At 43.3% G+C, this 15,698-nt stretch overlaps 1 protein-coding gene across 1 annotated transcript; it reads left to right on the top strand.

Annotated features, from left to right (window-relative positions):
* The first annotated feature begins 2,454 nt into the window (after positions 1-2,454).
* Positions 2,455-7,610, top strand: LOC125006155 (protein unc-119 homolog B-like). The gene is made up of 5 exons (XM_047581928.1): positions 2,455-3,078; positions 4,082-4,195; positions 4,348-4,447; positions 4,667-4,839; positions 6,260-7,610. The coding sequence occupies exons 1-5, from the start codon at positions 2,838-2,840 to the stop codon at positions 6,370-6,372; spliced, it is 741 nt and encodes a 246-aa protein (XP_047437884.1). The 5' UTR covers positions 2,455-2,837; the 3' UTR covers positions 6,373-7,610.
* The last annotated feature ends 8,088 nt before the right edge of the window (positions 7,611-15,698 follow it).

The raw sequence follows: 15,698 nt of genomic DNA, 5'->3' as shown, positions 1-15,698 counted from the left end.
CCTTTTGTCCTCACGCAGTCATACAGGTGGAAGGAAGTTAACCAAAAAATAGGAGAATTGTTCCTCAGCTCAAATCGTCTTGCCTGCTGAGCTGTTGTGAGAGTGTTTTTTTTTTTTTTTTTCTACCCCCTCCACAAGTCATTCACACCAAGAAGGCGTCAGGCCGCTCCTACAGCGGGCGGACACTCCCTCCACCCGCCTCGGGTCGACTCGAGCCACGCTTCTCCGAAGTCAAGACGCACGGGAAAAAAGCGACATCTGGCAGGAAGTGGCGAGCAGCTGCAACAAAATAAAAGGGTTAGGTATGGGCTCAACACGTATCAAATTTAACCAAAGTAATGCTTTGATATATTACTATTGTAATATAAAATGATGGAGAGATTAAGTAGGGACCCTCTACCTACTATATGTGTTCTATATTAAGCTCAGCCTAGTGCTATTTATAAATATACATTATTCTTATCATTCTGCATTCAATGTTATCCCTTATGCCTTTATTAAAATATGTTGTATTCATTTAATATGTAATTAAAGACATTTTAATTTGTGGTTGTTGAAAATCTGTCAGAGAGTTATTCCTATAATGGACATTATTCTACCTTTTATTACCTATTATTCCCTGTCTATTTCTCCTCTAATTCTGTACTTTTTATTTTATTTTATTTTACTAGATTTTCCTTATAGTTTAGTTGTTTAACTAAGCTACTGTGAACCAGCAATTTTTCTTGTGCATCATTAAAGTCTTACTAAATCTAATTGCTTGAGTTTGGATTCCAGGTTCCAGGTTGTCGACACAGTTTTCATTTTCTAGAAACCAGTAAATGATTAGCACTTTGGCTTCCAGGGGTGGCTATTGACTGTTAATACAGCATGCAAATGATGGCTTATCTGTACTCCATACGTAAACCATAAAAATGGACCGACTAATTTGAATAAAAGCAAAACTATAAATATCCCCCTGAAAATTTCTGCCGGAAGCAATCCGTAATTTTATGGAACTTGACCGTAGTTTTGATGCTCATTGGACTGGATGGACTGGTTCTGACTTATGAAAAGCTACTTTAAACGGTGTGAAAAGAACAGGAATAGGATCCGTGCAGTTCTCCATGCCGTGTGGACATAGTGCCGAGGCCACCAGTGTCTTCTTAACAGCAGGAACTGCCCATCAGCGCCTACACAGCACATTTGCATAACACCTGATCCTTATTTTTTACAGCGTTCATTTGCCTGCAAATCGGATCAGAAAAACACCAAGCAAGTCAACTTTCTACCACTCTGAGAATCCGAGATTTTATCTTCTAATATAATTCGGATAATTCAGCTGTGCGTGGGTTTGTTCATAATGTGAACGTCATCTCACGCAGCTGACAACAAAACTACTATTTATTAATGGAAAAACAACAGGAACAGGAAATACAAATGTAACTACAAAATAGTTTTTATTTGACAGTCATAGTGAGCAGACATACAGCAGATTAAGATTTTGTATATATGCCATGAATTAAATTGTATTAACACTGCTAATAAGGCAACATGACACTCACGCATGACTCATGTTTTTAATAGTTTGGACATTTGAATGAAAATGCTTCACTGATTTTCTTTTTAATAGTTGGTTGTTTTTCTTCCGTTTTTTATTTTTTTTATGGTTTTTTTAGCCATGTTTTTTTTTAGCCATTTTCAAGATTCAGGATTTCTTTATTGTCACTTTATATGATCCTTCTCCCTCTTACATAAGAAATACAGATCTTTATATCAGAAGATCTTTAGATCGAACAAAATCTTTCAGCTTGAGTTTGAGTTGTTGATTTTGTGTGTAGACTTTTATAATTTATATCTAAGTAGTCAGTATGATGTATTTATTTATTCGTGTATGTATTTAACCCTCCTATTACCTTTAAACTTGTACGAACACTAGGAACGACTGCACGACTTTAGGAAAAGTCATTAAATATGACACAAAAAGAAAAATAAAAAGAAAGAAATAAAGATGATAATCAAATATTTAGGAACGTTAAACCACGAATGGGGTCAAACTGACCCTAGAGATAATAGGAGACTTTCTTATCAACAGACCCTCCTAACAGCACCTAACAGAGTGGTGTTCAGACAACAGACTTTGTTTTGAACACCAGTAAGACCACAAAGGTCAGTGTGGACTACAGGCAGTCCAGGAAGACAGATCACGCAGATTTGGACACAGTCTGTGCTGACCAGGTCTGGATCTCTGCAGATCCCACCTACCTGCGCTATGGACTGTTTTGGACCCCTCTCTTCACAGAAGAGGTACAGAAACATCAGAATTACAACCATTGTATTAGTGATATTTCTGTCCCTGTGCTTCTGTGTGTGTGTTTGCGTGTGTGTTTATCTAAATATATATGGGTGCTTGTGTGTATGCCGGAAGAGTTCTGTGGGTTTGTTTTATATTTGTTTGTTTTATGTGTGAAACACCTTCACCCTCCCTATTGACACAGCCCTATTTTTGGATAATTTAATTTTATTATATACAGTGCTTATTCTAACGTCACTACTTAAAGCAGGAGGGAGCCACCGACCTAAATCGCCCATCGCCCCCTGGTGGCCGCCTCAGAGAAGCACCACTCCACACTCTGGCTCGTCAAGCGAGTTGTCATGGCAACTGTGCAGCATGTGCTCACAAAAACAAGAGCTTGACCCGTTCACCGACACCCGACATCTACGACGCCATCTTCCTCCTCTTCCTCTTCTTCTTCTTCTTCTTCTTCTTCTTCTTCTTCCTCAAGGCGTTTTTATCAGAGAGGAGGGTCGGGAGGACCTGGTTTCGCAGCAGACGGGACGCCGAGGAGAGCCGAAAGATGAGCGGAGCCAAAGCCCGCAGCGACGCGCCTGTTGCTGAAAACGTCTCCGGCTCAACGGCTGCGGCTCCTCCGCCTCCCCCTGTTCCCCGGGACCGCAAGCCCGGCGGAGGGGTCCTGAGGAGGCTGAAGTCCAGGAGGAGCCAGGTGGAGAGCAGGCCCGTCTCCGAGGAGGACCTGCGGACGCAGAGCGGTCACATCACTCCGGAGGACGTGTTAGGACTGCGCGTAGCTACGCGAGGTTTGAAGCCTTTGCTTTAACGTTACCTGCGCTGAATCAAGCACCTGAACACAATGTAATGGATTAAATGCATCAGCAGCGTGGGCTTACTGTGGGGTGACCACACGTCCCCCGATTTATGGAGACAGTCCCCGTTTTAGATGACCTGTCTCCCGGTTAAAGCTGTCCCCGATTTTAGCGTTTTATGAATGAGAAAAATAAAAATGTAGCGCTCAGACTTCAACAACAGTTATTACGGTACCCGGATAGGAAGCGGCAGTGAGCGTGTTGGGCGTAGACTACAATTATTACGGTAGTCGGTCGCGCTGCTATTGGCATTACAGACAGTTTAAATATGTTTAAATATGAATCAGCACGTCAAAATAAACGAAACCGTATGCCCATCGATTTCATTTCAGAAACCTTAGCTTACTACAAATACAAAACAAATATTAGAAATTAATTATAAATGTTTTAATTATATATAAACATAAATAGACACTCTCTGGCAGCCTTTCACTGGTTGTGGAGCAGCTCGTTGGACCCTGGTAGTGTAACAAGAGGAGGCGTCAACATGATGACAATGTTGTCTGGGTGTCTCTGTAGATGTGGCGAGACCATATGATTGAAAAACTGTCACACACAAATCACAGAGTACTACTGACGACGTGACAGCCGCCATGACTGGGCAGGAAGGCCTTCATTAAAATAAAAAACAATAACTGGCATGCTTCTTATCTGGGTTGTGGCCTACATTTAGAACAGACAACATATGAAATATAAAAATAAATGAAACAGCGCAGGCTAAATTAAAGGCTTCATGATGGCACTGTTCATGAGGCCATTGTGATGAACAGGCACAATAGTTGTTTCAGGGCTAGCTCCATGCATGTGAACCTCCTTGTATGTAATCATACTGCTACTTTATCTTATTTTAATTGTATGTATGAAACGTTGTGTTATCTGTGTATACATCATCTACAGAGGCTTGTAAATGACTGTCGTCTGTCTCTCACTGTCGTAGGGTACCTCTGTAAACCCGAGGACAATATCTACAACATCGATTTTGTGCGCTTCAAGATCAGAGACCTGGAGAAAGACACCGTCCTGTTCGAGATCGCCAAACCACCACACGCAGGTACCGCACACACCCAGTCCTTGTGCTGTTTGTTATTCTATTCTAACCCGCACTCGACAGTTGATGGGGAACGCTGGCCTCTGTAATTATGGTTAAAAATAGCCTCGGAGTGAATCACGTAAAAGGTCTTGATCTAATCTTGTGAATGTCAGATGATGACGAGGAGATCCGCGAGGGAGACGCCGCGGCGGGGCGGTTTGTGCGCTACCAGTTCACCCCGGCCTTCCTGCACCTGAGGACCGTGGGAGCTACGTGAGTGACTCACACACCGACCGACGCACACCTGAGAGTACCACGCCGAACCTCAGACAATGAAAGCAATCCCAGCATTCTCTCATATCAGCCACACGCCCTCACTGTCCGTTGTTATCCATCCAACAACATTCCATGCAGCAACGTTCTCACACACAAGTCACCTTCGGCTTTATCGCCCTATTCTTTTTGTTTGGTGTTTTTAAATGATTCAACCAGGGTGGAATTCACGGTCGGGAGCCGGCCCCTAAACAATTTCCGCATGATCGAGAGGCACTACTTCCGCGACCACCTCCTAAAGAGCTTTGACTTCGACTTCGGCTTCTGTATCCCGAACAGCCACAACACCTGTGAGCACATCTACGAGTTCCCTCAGCTGTCTGAGAGCCTCGGTGAGTCATCTTTTTTAAATGATCGCATCGGTGTATTCTGTCTGCAGAGGTTTAGTCTTTATTCTTGGTCAAATCTTGACTAATTGTGAGGAAATGTTCATGCACATACCAAAGCACCACACCGGCACCAGTTCTTGCCGATGGTATTTCCTCGTCATCGCCCACTGTGCAAATGGAGCCAAAGTAAACGTTAGTTGACATCTAAGCATGACTTTTGGATACTAAAAGCACCAGCACATTGGAAACAAAATCTCTTGTGCTAACCACAAAACGTTTGTTGTTTTCTTCAACTTAAAAATGTCTGCTGGTAGAACTGTAATCATGTCTTAGACTCCCATTTGTAGGATGTCGCGTACTTTTGTGTCAACTTTTGAGCAATATTTAAAATAGAATACACTAGAAAATTAAATTGAAAGTAGTCCAGATTAGTGTAAACAATAAAGTAAAACTTCAAAATAAAATATTTAAAAAAAAAAAGGTATATTTTAAGACTTTAAAAGCAAAGTTAAACACGTGAAAACCATTCACTCATTCTTGCAGAGCTCCGTCTTTTTAATGAGTTCTGGACTTAGCAGCATTTATTACATTTATGGCTCTTGAATCGAAACTACACCTGATACTTAGATCATTAGCTACCACCTAAGTACATAAACTGAGTGTGTTTTTGGCAGCACAAGTTAATGGGAGAAAATGATTGTTTTTCAACTGCTGGAACCTAACAAATAAGATTATATTTTTAAGCCTGACTTAATGCTAGACACACATGCCATATGGACTTTGAAAGAGTAACTGGTTGCTGCCATCATTCCCAGTCTCTGAAATGGCCATAAATAAATCCTTCCTGGCGCAACAAGGAATGACGGGGGAACACAACCGACAGCTCGGGTTCTGTGTAAAAAACGTTCTCCAAAGTTTATCCAAAGCTAATATGACGCCTCAACGTGCTCAGTTAGCCAATTCAAACCCTAACAGTCTGTGATGGTTTATTTGCCAGTGGTTTGCCTACATGTGATTATAACAACAACAAAGACAAAGCTCGTCTAATGTGGCTAATTCAGACCAACTTAGATAAATATTTCACGTGTCTTCATGCATAATTGATGGCTGTATTAATGTAAAAATCAGAGCATATGTTTCAGCGCTGCCACATAGAAGTCTGCATCAAACCATTTGCGCATTAAATAATGCATAACGCGCTTTATCAATTCCCTGTCTTCACGTCACCGCTGGTGTCGTCGTCTCTATGTGTGGGTCATTGTTTTGATTTAGCCTGAGTCCGAATCAACGCGTTTCAACCGCTAAATCGCCACCGACCCAAATATTCAAGCCGTCTTTGTACAGTTCCGCGCGGTCGCATCGTGCACGGATATTAAAAGGGGTCCTGCGGCTCATTGACATGCATGCGCTGTGTGTTTTGCAGTCCGTCAGATGGTGGAGTGTCCTTACGAGACCCGGTCAGACAGCTTCTACTTCGTGGAGAACAGACTGGTCATGCACAACAAGGCGGACTATGCTTATAACGGAGGGCAGTGATGTCTGCATGCTCCCGTGCTAACAAAAAAAACATGCACACACACACACACACATCCATTCACTGGCATACACAAAAACATACACACACACTGCTCTAACACAGACACAGGTGACTGTGATGTTCGTGAAGAGGAATTGCCACGTACTGCAGTCATTTTCAGCGGTTGTATTTTTGTAATTCTGGAGGTTATTATCGGTCTCAGTGCTCTGACACACAAACAGGAAGCAGCTTTCAGGTTTAAAATGTGCTAATTTAACCGCTTTTTAATTACCGACACATCTCTTTGATACTAGAAGAGGGCTCGTAGCTAGTGGCCTTGTGACATGTGTCTGGAACAGACCGAATGGCTGTTAGATCGATGGTTAGTCTCCTCTTAGAGATTTTAAAAGTGTTCTACCACCCTTTCAACGCACATTTACACTCACACACACACACACACACACACACGCACACACACTCAATCCCCAAGTGACACACGTAGTGTTTACGCAGTGTTTGTCAGAAGCAGCTGTTCTCTGAGCTACCGCCTCCACAATCCACTCCAGACAGCATCGGGGGAGAAACAGAGAAACCATCCACAAAAACACTCCTGTCAAACACACATGGTCACTCCTGCTGCCCCTTCCTCCCCCTCTTCCTCCCCCTCTTCCTCCCCCTCCTCCTCCCCTCCTCTCTCATCTCCCTCGCTAGCATACACAGACACATCATCAGCCGTTCTATAGAAGGCTTTGATCGGAAGGTCTTTGAGATTATTAAAGCTCTTTTGCTTGACACATGATAAAAATGCATCAAGCAGTTACTTATAATGTCGTCGTCAAATCCAGACTGAAGATAAATTGATGTCACATAATGACGACGAGTTTTCACACGGAGGTCTGAGGGGTCGAAAAAATTATGAAATGAAAAGTGGGTAAGATTTTTACTCTGGAGGGTCCTTCATGGGCTTCATCATTTTAAAATCAACATTCGTTGTTCACCCCTATCTAGGTTTAATCATCTGTACTATTTAGTCCACATTTCATCACACACGTCTCAAAACGTCAAATTTGTCTGGGAACTGAGTGGTTTTTCTTCTAGATAGGTAGTTTCAACTCTTTGTAAACTTTGGTGTTCAGGGTCAAAGATGGTGTTTGTAAAAAAAAATATATATATATATACATACATATAGTGTTTATATATTAAAAGAGGTGACAAAATAAATGTACATTTTATAGATAAAACAAATGTGTCTCAGTTGTTTCATTTCTGGGGAAAACTAAGTGGATTTAAAAAAAAAAAGTCCCACGAGTGTCCACTAGGAGGAGTTATTCCATAACAAAGACGAGAATGAGTCAGTTCATTTGATTTTATGTCTAATGGGACAGAGATGTCATGTCAGTGTTTTTGTTGCATGTGGTCCTGGGGTTTATTGTGGGGACTTTTTGAACTTGACTTTGAAGCTTCAGATGTCATCACGATCTGACCTCATTATGATTCATCCCCTGCGCTGGCTTCACTTCAGATAAGACATGACTCTGATGAATTCAATTTTAATTTCACATCATTGCTCTATTTACGGGAAACAGGTGATAAGTTAGCATAGCATGTGTCACATTGTGTATTTGTGACACATGGTTGTTTTACATTGATCATCCTTTTTTTTTTTTTTATAGCCCTAAAGGGTTTAAATCAAATCTCTTGTTTATTCTTTCTACATACTGTATCTCTGTTTCCTGATCTTTCCAGCTCCCATGCTCAAAATCCCATGGTCTTTTTTTTTCTCCTTTTCTATTTCTCTCTCTACACCTATGCGTCTCTCGCTCCCTCGTTCCCTCGCTCCATTTTTTTTTTTTTTTAACCTTTTCTTTTCCCCCCCTCTCTCACCTGGTAACCAGACCTCTGGAGAGGAGTGTTGAGTTTCCACTTTCCCAGAGAAGAGGACAATCTGAACCACACAAAGAGCCACAATGGACCCCCTCTGCTCTCTCCTCCCTTCGCTCTGTCCCTGCACAGCTGCACACACAAAAACACACACACACACACAAACACTGAGATATGTAACAATACACACACAAACTGTTTATTTTATCTGCTCATTCCTCCTCGTTCCTTTTTACTTCTCACTGACTGATGCCTTTATTCGTCTTTTTTTTATTTTCTCTGCCTAAATCTTCTCTATTCTTGCATTAGATCAACCTCCATGTACATAATTTCTCACGGATACACAACGTCTTTGTCGAGCAGTATCAGTTTTCACCCACTTCTGTTTCTTGCCTACGCCCTTCATATACCTCAGAAGACTCCATGTAACTCGGGGAGCTGCTGATGGCATGCTGGGGACTCCCTTCACCTTTAAATATTCTTGTGAGTCTTTGTTTTTGCAGCTGTGGCAGTAAGGCCCAGAACACAGGAAGCAGTCAAACGTTTGTGGCTGATTTCTTGTCTCAGATGGATAGATACTAGTTTAAAACTAAACTATAAAACTTACAAACCAGTGGATTCCTCTGAAGGAGGCGTCGTTAAGTCTTGTGGCCTGAGGTACAAACCACCTCCTCAACCTGTCCGTGGAGCAGGAGCATCGAGTATAAGGTGTAAGAAAACCTGCTTGGATCAATGATAAATTGTCAGTTTAGCTCTTGTTTATTTTTTTTCTGCAAACTGCACAAAAATTATGTCACTTTTTAGCTTCTAAACACTCCAATATAATGCTATGCTAGTTGCTAGTTGCTGGTTTGAAGCTGTGCGAGTGAGAATGATCAAAAAAGACGTCAGAACAATAATCGGCCTTACCCTTTATGGGGCAAGGAACCATATTTGGTAACTTCAGTGAGGTTTAGAAGCATGTGGTCGTCACGCAGCCAATCAGAGGAGATCAAGGAAACATTCTCAGGTCAAATCAGGGTTAAATGTGGTCTACAGGGTCCACCTCTGCATGAACCCTAAGCATAACTGATTTATTAGGTACCATGAAGAAGTGGCCTAATGTCGTCTGATGTGATAATGTTTACAAGTGCCTCAATCAGCACTTGTGTTCTAATGTTCTAAATTATAGGTCTTCAACAGGGGGTTCGTGACCCCTAGGGGGTCTGTGGAGGTACTGCAGTGGGGTCCCAAAATCTTTATATCTCCTTTTTTTAATTTTCCCCCACAAATTTCTTTAAATACACATTAACATTAATCCAACATATTTTAGTAAAGAGATAAATGGAGGCAGAAGACGTTACCTTACTGTACATGTTAAATATGTAATAAAATAAAATGAGTAGCCTATCTGAACCTGTGTATTATTTGAACAGCTTAATACTGAATGCAAAATGATGACAATAATGCATATTTATCATTTGCACTAGGCTAATATAGAACACATATAGAGGGTCCCTACCTAACCTCTCCATCGGTTTGGTTTGGGGGTCCTTGGCCTAAAATACGTGCTCGAAATACATGTTTACATTTGTTTACCACTTAAGGGAACAGAACCATATATGGTAAATTGATTAATCTTGATTTTCTTTCCCGAACATAAAAAAAACTATGAAGAATTTCACTAAAGTAACAAAGTCTTCTCGTGACCTACAATAACACTCTGGGGTTGAAATTGGGAAGTTTTTCAAATAGTGCCCTATAAAGGGTTAAAGAAAATAAAAGACTCTGTATAACTATTGAAAAAACAACATTACAAAGAGATTTTACTACTGTATATATACATAAAACATTTTACTGTTCTGGAGTAACATAGCTAACCTAAGCTAATGCCATGAATTTGCATCAACGTACAGGTACAACCTGCATCCTTCCCTTACATTTCTTCCCCTCACAAAAAAAAAAAAAAGTTACATTTTTCTTTAAAACGCATCAAAAATGATAGTGTGCCAAGCCTGTCGTGTCAGTTGCGGATCAGACCACAAAGCAGGGCCTCGTAAATCAATAACCGCAGCCGTCCGTCGGGCTGTGGGGCCTGCGCACTGCAGCGCGCCAGCAAAGTGGCCGCGCTGTACCCGAGCATGTGTCTGTATTGAAGAGGAACCTCAGAAACATCCAGTTTTGTGAGGGCTCTTCACAATTAGTGTACGTACGTGCCCGGACAGACACGCCCACGGCAATAAATACACACACTTTCCAGGGATGATTTGTGAGTTCTCGGGCCTTCGCGGAATACATTTCAGCAGTGAGGTCGTGGATCGACACACACACACGCACGCCGGAAACAACTGGACAGGTGGGATAAATCAAGCCAGTACACCCCTCCCCATCCCCTACCCTCCCTCCCCCATCTCTCTCTCTCTCACACACACACATATATTCACACTGTATCTTTGTAACTGGCTTTCCCATATATCCTGTTCAGCGAATCACACCACGTTGAGATTAGGAGTGAGAAGCACAGGTTTGTTGAGGTTCCCTTGAAACACACTCGCACACAGACACACATGCAGAGCGGCACACAGGCAGGGGGGACGGGGTGGGGGTGGGGGGGACAGTGGTCTCCTATAAATAGCAGCTAGGAATGGCGTTGATAGGTCCTGTGAAAAGAAATGGAGGGGGGGGAGTGGAAAAAGGATTAAAAGAGATACAGGGACGCACTGCAACTCCACTTGTCTGTGTCTCTCTATGTGTGTGTGTGTGTAAAGTACTTTCAGTGAGAGGCCGTATGGATTTCTGACCCCCCCCCTCCCGCTTTCCCTTCCAAAAACTCAACGTCAATCCAAGCTCTCCTTCTTTTTTCTTTTTTTTTCATTCCCACTCTCCCTCTCTTCGCTTCCGTTTCCCACTCGGCCGAGGCCCCGGTGTGAAATCCATCATGTGTTAACACTGTATTACCCCGCAAAGAGGTGTTGAGTCACCACGCGGGCCTCTCTTTCAGGTCAGCGCGACGGCGGCAGCCGGCCTCGGAGATGGTCGTGACTCCCGTCTGCATGTGTCATTGTGTCATTTCCAGTAACCCGCTCGGTGACATCACCCCCCCCCCCCTCCCAAAAAGAGGTCGGTGGGCAGACGCGAAGATGAGAGCGCGTAGGATGCTGGGTGTACTGTAAATATGAATGAATGGGCCCCATGTACTGTAAACACGAATAAACAACACTTTAGAGGTTAAGAAGATCTCATCCATCATCACAGCTGCTCTTTGGAAGGAAAAATAGTGTCGACCGTTCGGTTTTATTTTGGACTGAGCAGACGCTGTAATTTAAAGCCGCATCAAATGGAGCTTCGCGGATGCGACGGGAGATAACAGATAATTAGTTTTCAGGGAGTTAATAACGCACCCGGTACAACAGCGATGGACTGACAGTCCGTTAACAAACTGCGACCCCCTTACCGGCCTCCACGGTGGCAAGTGCAGTATTGACAATCTGTCTTTAAGTGTTAGGCCTCTGCTGATTTGTAACCAGAAGCCTTTGTGCAGCTTCTGTGTTATGTGTGTGTGTGTGCGGGTCCCGTGTTCATCTGCTCGACCGTCTGTGTGGCATTACAGATTTCCGCAGCTGCCTACACCCATGCCGCCCTCAGACAGCTACACCGTATCCCCGTGTCATCAAGGTAAACAGGCAGGGGTCTGTTTGCGCGCACAGGAAGCTCACAGCCACGGGTCCAGCTTGTTTTGTGTGCGTACGATTAATAAAAGGTTAACTCAGCCCTCAGTCAACTGTTGAAGAGGCATGTAAATCTCCCCCGCAATCTCTTCCTTCCTCTGCCTTTCTCTCCCCCCTTTGTCTCCCTCCCTTTGCCACACCTTCCCCTGGGGGATGCAGGGATTGTGATTGGATAAAGGAGGTGGGGCTCCTGGCACAACCACAGGTGTGCTTGTTTCCTCCCTTCTCCTCTCTCATGTAATGATTTCTGCAGCTCACCACCTGCCAGGTGGAAAAAACACCCACAGCAAATGGAGTGGTTTAAAATGGCCTCCTGGCTTCCGCTATAAAGGATCTTTCTTTCTTTTCTTTTTTTTTTTCCCCCCCAAACACTTGTTCAAACATTCCATTTTTATCCTTTTTCTTTATGCATTGAAAGGAAGCCTTCCTGGACCTACTTGTTGCTCGTACATTTTGTATCGCACTCAAATGACAAGCCTCTGGCTCTGAAAACTGTCGCTGGAGAGCACAGCTGACAGAGGCACAGCGACGGCCTTTTCAGATGAGCAGAAGTCGGCCTTCCGACTCGGTTCCTCTCCAAAGAGTCCCCTACTAGGCTCTCTTTCGAGCTGCCTTGAGGGGTGGCGGGTAGCAGGTCCCAGGCCCCCGACGGGTCAGAGGTCGCCCGCGGACAAAGGCGTCCCACTCTGGGTCAACTCTGGTCAAAGAAACAAAAGCGGCGAAGGCCTGGATTTCACAAACCGCTGCAGTGGTGGTGGAGTAACAACAAGACAGAGGCTGAGAGTGGAAAGAGCAAAAGGAAGAAACAAAGCGAACTGAAACCCTGTCTCACACACTGACCTATATACACACATACAGTTGGGAACATGCTGCTTTCATTCTCATTCATTGTTTGAATCAAAGCGTTCGCTCGGATCCATAAAAGAAAAAAGTCAAAGTATCGCAAACTGCAAAAAAACTTAACGGACCCTCTTTGTGTTTTTCTATTCGTTGGGTTTGCGGCATCAATCACTCACAAAAGCCGCCTGGCGTCAGTGTCATTAGCTGAAGTCAGTCCAAATAATTTTGCAGCAATCTATCTACACCTTCTCACACTGCTCTAACTTGTTCCTTCCCCTCCCCCACGCCGCTGTCTTTCTCCTCTCTCTTTTTTTTTTTTATTCGGCGCCATTGATCATGCATGCAGAAATTCAGCACGCCCAACCGTGGCTGCAGCCAGGATAGGTTAACTAGTGCAGGGCCCTGTCCTACATACTTGCTGCCTCGCTATGGTCCACCAGGCCACAGTCACACCCTCCCCCTGACCTGCCCCCACCCTGCCTCGCCTCGCCACGCCTGCTGCCAAACACACACACACACACAAACACCCCGCGGCCCATCTCAAAACCGGCACACGCACGGATCGTCGCGTGGCGCTGCCGTTTGTTCGCCGCCGCTGACAACCTTTAGTCGGGATTAGTCAGCCTTTTACATTGCTTCACTCTTTGAGTTGTGCATTACTACAATAGATTATTAAGCCATACAGAGAGCACCCTCGGAGCCCAAAAAAAGTCACACACACACACACACCCCCCCCCCCCCCCACCAAGGCAACCTGAACCCACACCTCTTAAGAAGTGCACTTCCCACAACTTTGGGAGCGCCTCGCTTGTTTCAGTTTTATCTGAGCAGCTGATGAAACGCCTCAGCTGACCAGGCTCAACCCCGGCCAAGTGAATGGCTGACTTAGAGGTAATGCAGCTAATCTGCCACTTTAGATGGTTTAGGACGGACCTGTCACGTGGGGCTGGGAGAGGAGCGGGGATTGGGTAAGATTAGGTCTAGGCGAGGGCTGAACTGTGAGTGCGTGGAGGGCGCGTAATGGCTGTTTCGGATGTGCCAAGGATGAGAGCTGGGCGGAAGGAACAGGTGGGCTGAAGTTGAGTTGTGTGAAGGCAAGAGTGGTGACGGGTGGATGGAAAGATGCTCGGAAAGGCGGCCGCATGATTTTCTTCGAAGCACTTGTGAACACAGCGACGTGACACTTCACGTGACAGTAAACGCCTAAGACCTCCAGTACGATCAAAAGCTAGACACAGCTTCTCAATCAGTGTTTTCTTTCTTTCTGCACTGTAGATTAAATTTTAGATTATTCTAAAACTTTTTATTTAATAAAATCTTTGCATACTCTTTGTGCTCTCTTCATGTGCGGCAGAGGTAACCCTTTGTCTTCCTTTACTCATGAGAGCCAGTTTAATTGTAGCGTTTGATGGTTCTCGCCATGATATGGATTACAGGGGGCATTCACTGCAGACAACTGTGCACCAACGCAACTTTATGGAGTCAAATAAATCAATATGGCAAGACAGGCCACACCTTTTAACTGAAAACTCTTCCAGGTGACTACGTTGCGAAGCTGTGTCTGCAAAGCTGTCTACTTAAACGGATCTAAAATATAAATACATATCATATATGTTATGGCTTATTTAATACTTGTTTGTTTACTGCATTATTTGATAGTTTTGATGTTTATATTATTTGATGTATATATTATATATTGTTTTGATGTAGTATTATCCTTCTGAGACCCTGCGTCCTCATATGGGGACATTAAGTCTAAGGTTTTATTGCAGTTTATTCTGCTTCATTTAAACACTATAGCAAAGGGTCTATACACTAGTCGGTAAAAACATGACAGCGGGCGTTTCACTGGATTCATTCTGCAGACGATCAAAGGACAAAAGCGTACGAGGAGCAAAACCCCATCAAATTCTACGGTTAAAACTTATTTATTTATGCTTATTAATGTTTCTACTTTTAAATGACCTGCAAATTTAGCAAATTATTAATAGCAACGAGCGACAGCCTCGCTAATTAGCAAGTACTCATTTGAGGACGCTGGGACTTCATTGTTTGAAATTTCTATTTTGCTCAGCCATGTTCAGGTATGAAAAACAGTTTTCTATTTTGTCACACACTGGTGACTTTATTATACTATAAATGATGAAATAACTTCCTGTTGAACGATGGATGCTTAGTTTTTTTCCGCCTTAGGTCCCAGTAATTCCAAATACCTTGGCGATGTAGTATAAAGAGGAAGAAAACATTTAATAAAAAGGCATGTCCAAACTACTGACTGGTATTAAGATGATATCACATCAGCTCTGATTAAGATCATGAGATGCAAACCTAAGATGATGACAGCATGTGTTATGTCACAGTGATGTCACCTTAGACATGGTGTCTTATGTAATCACATAACATAACATAACATAACATAACATAACATAACATAACATAACATAACATAACATAACATAACATAACATAACATAACATAGCATAACATGATTTAGAGAAGGCCTCAGACATGTGCAGCCTGGAGAGTGGCTCTATAACCAACTGGCTGTTCTACGTGGTGTTTGGGGGAAAGTATCCTGGTTACAGATGCCTCATTTCACCTGAGGCCCAACCTGGCACCACATGAACACATCATTTTCCATTATGCCTTCCTGTGGTCCAAAAAAAAAAAAAAAAAAAAAAAAAACTGCTCATGAATGTTGTTGATGTGGACGAGGAGGAGGAGGAGGATTTCCAATAGTAGAAAGTGGGTAAATATACAAAATATATATTTACCTGATCTGGATTTGGTAGTGCCCGATTTAATTTATATTTGTTGTTGTTGTTTTTGTCTCTCTGTGTGTATGTGTGTTTTTGTTCGCTCGTGTTACTGGCGCTCCTGCTGGATGGAGAGATTGTGGATGTGCGCAAACGTTCAA

This window comes from Mugil cephalus, chromosome 4 (assembly GCF_022458985.1).
Source record: "Mugil cephalus isolate CIBA_MC_2020 chromosome 4, CIBA_Mcephalus_1.1, whole genome shotgun sequence".
NCBI lineage: Eukaryota > Metazoa > Chordata > Actinopteri > Mugiliformes > Mugilidae > Mugil > Mugil cephalus.
This window is presented reverse-complemented; position numbering and strand designations above follow the sequence as displayed.

Coding starts and splice junctions, on each gene's coding strand:
- LOC125006155 (XM_047581928.1), top strand. CDS start 2,838: ATGAGCGGAGCCAAAGCCCGCAGCGACGCGCCTGTTGCTGAAAACGTC. Junction 3,079..4,081: donor ACTGCGCGTAGCTACGCGAG/GTTTGAAGCCTT, acceptor TCACTGTCGTAG/GGTACCTCTGTAAACCCGAG. Junction 4,840..6,259: donor TCAGCTGTCTGAGAGCCTCG/GTGAGTCATCTT, acceptor TGTGTTTTGCAG/TCCGTCAGATGGTGGAGTGT.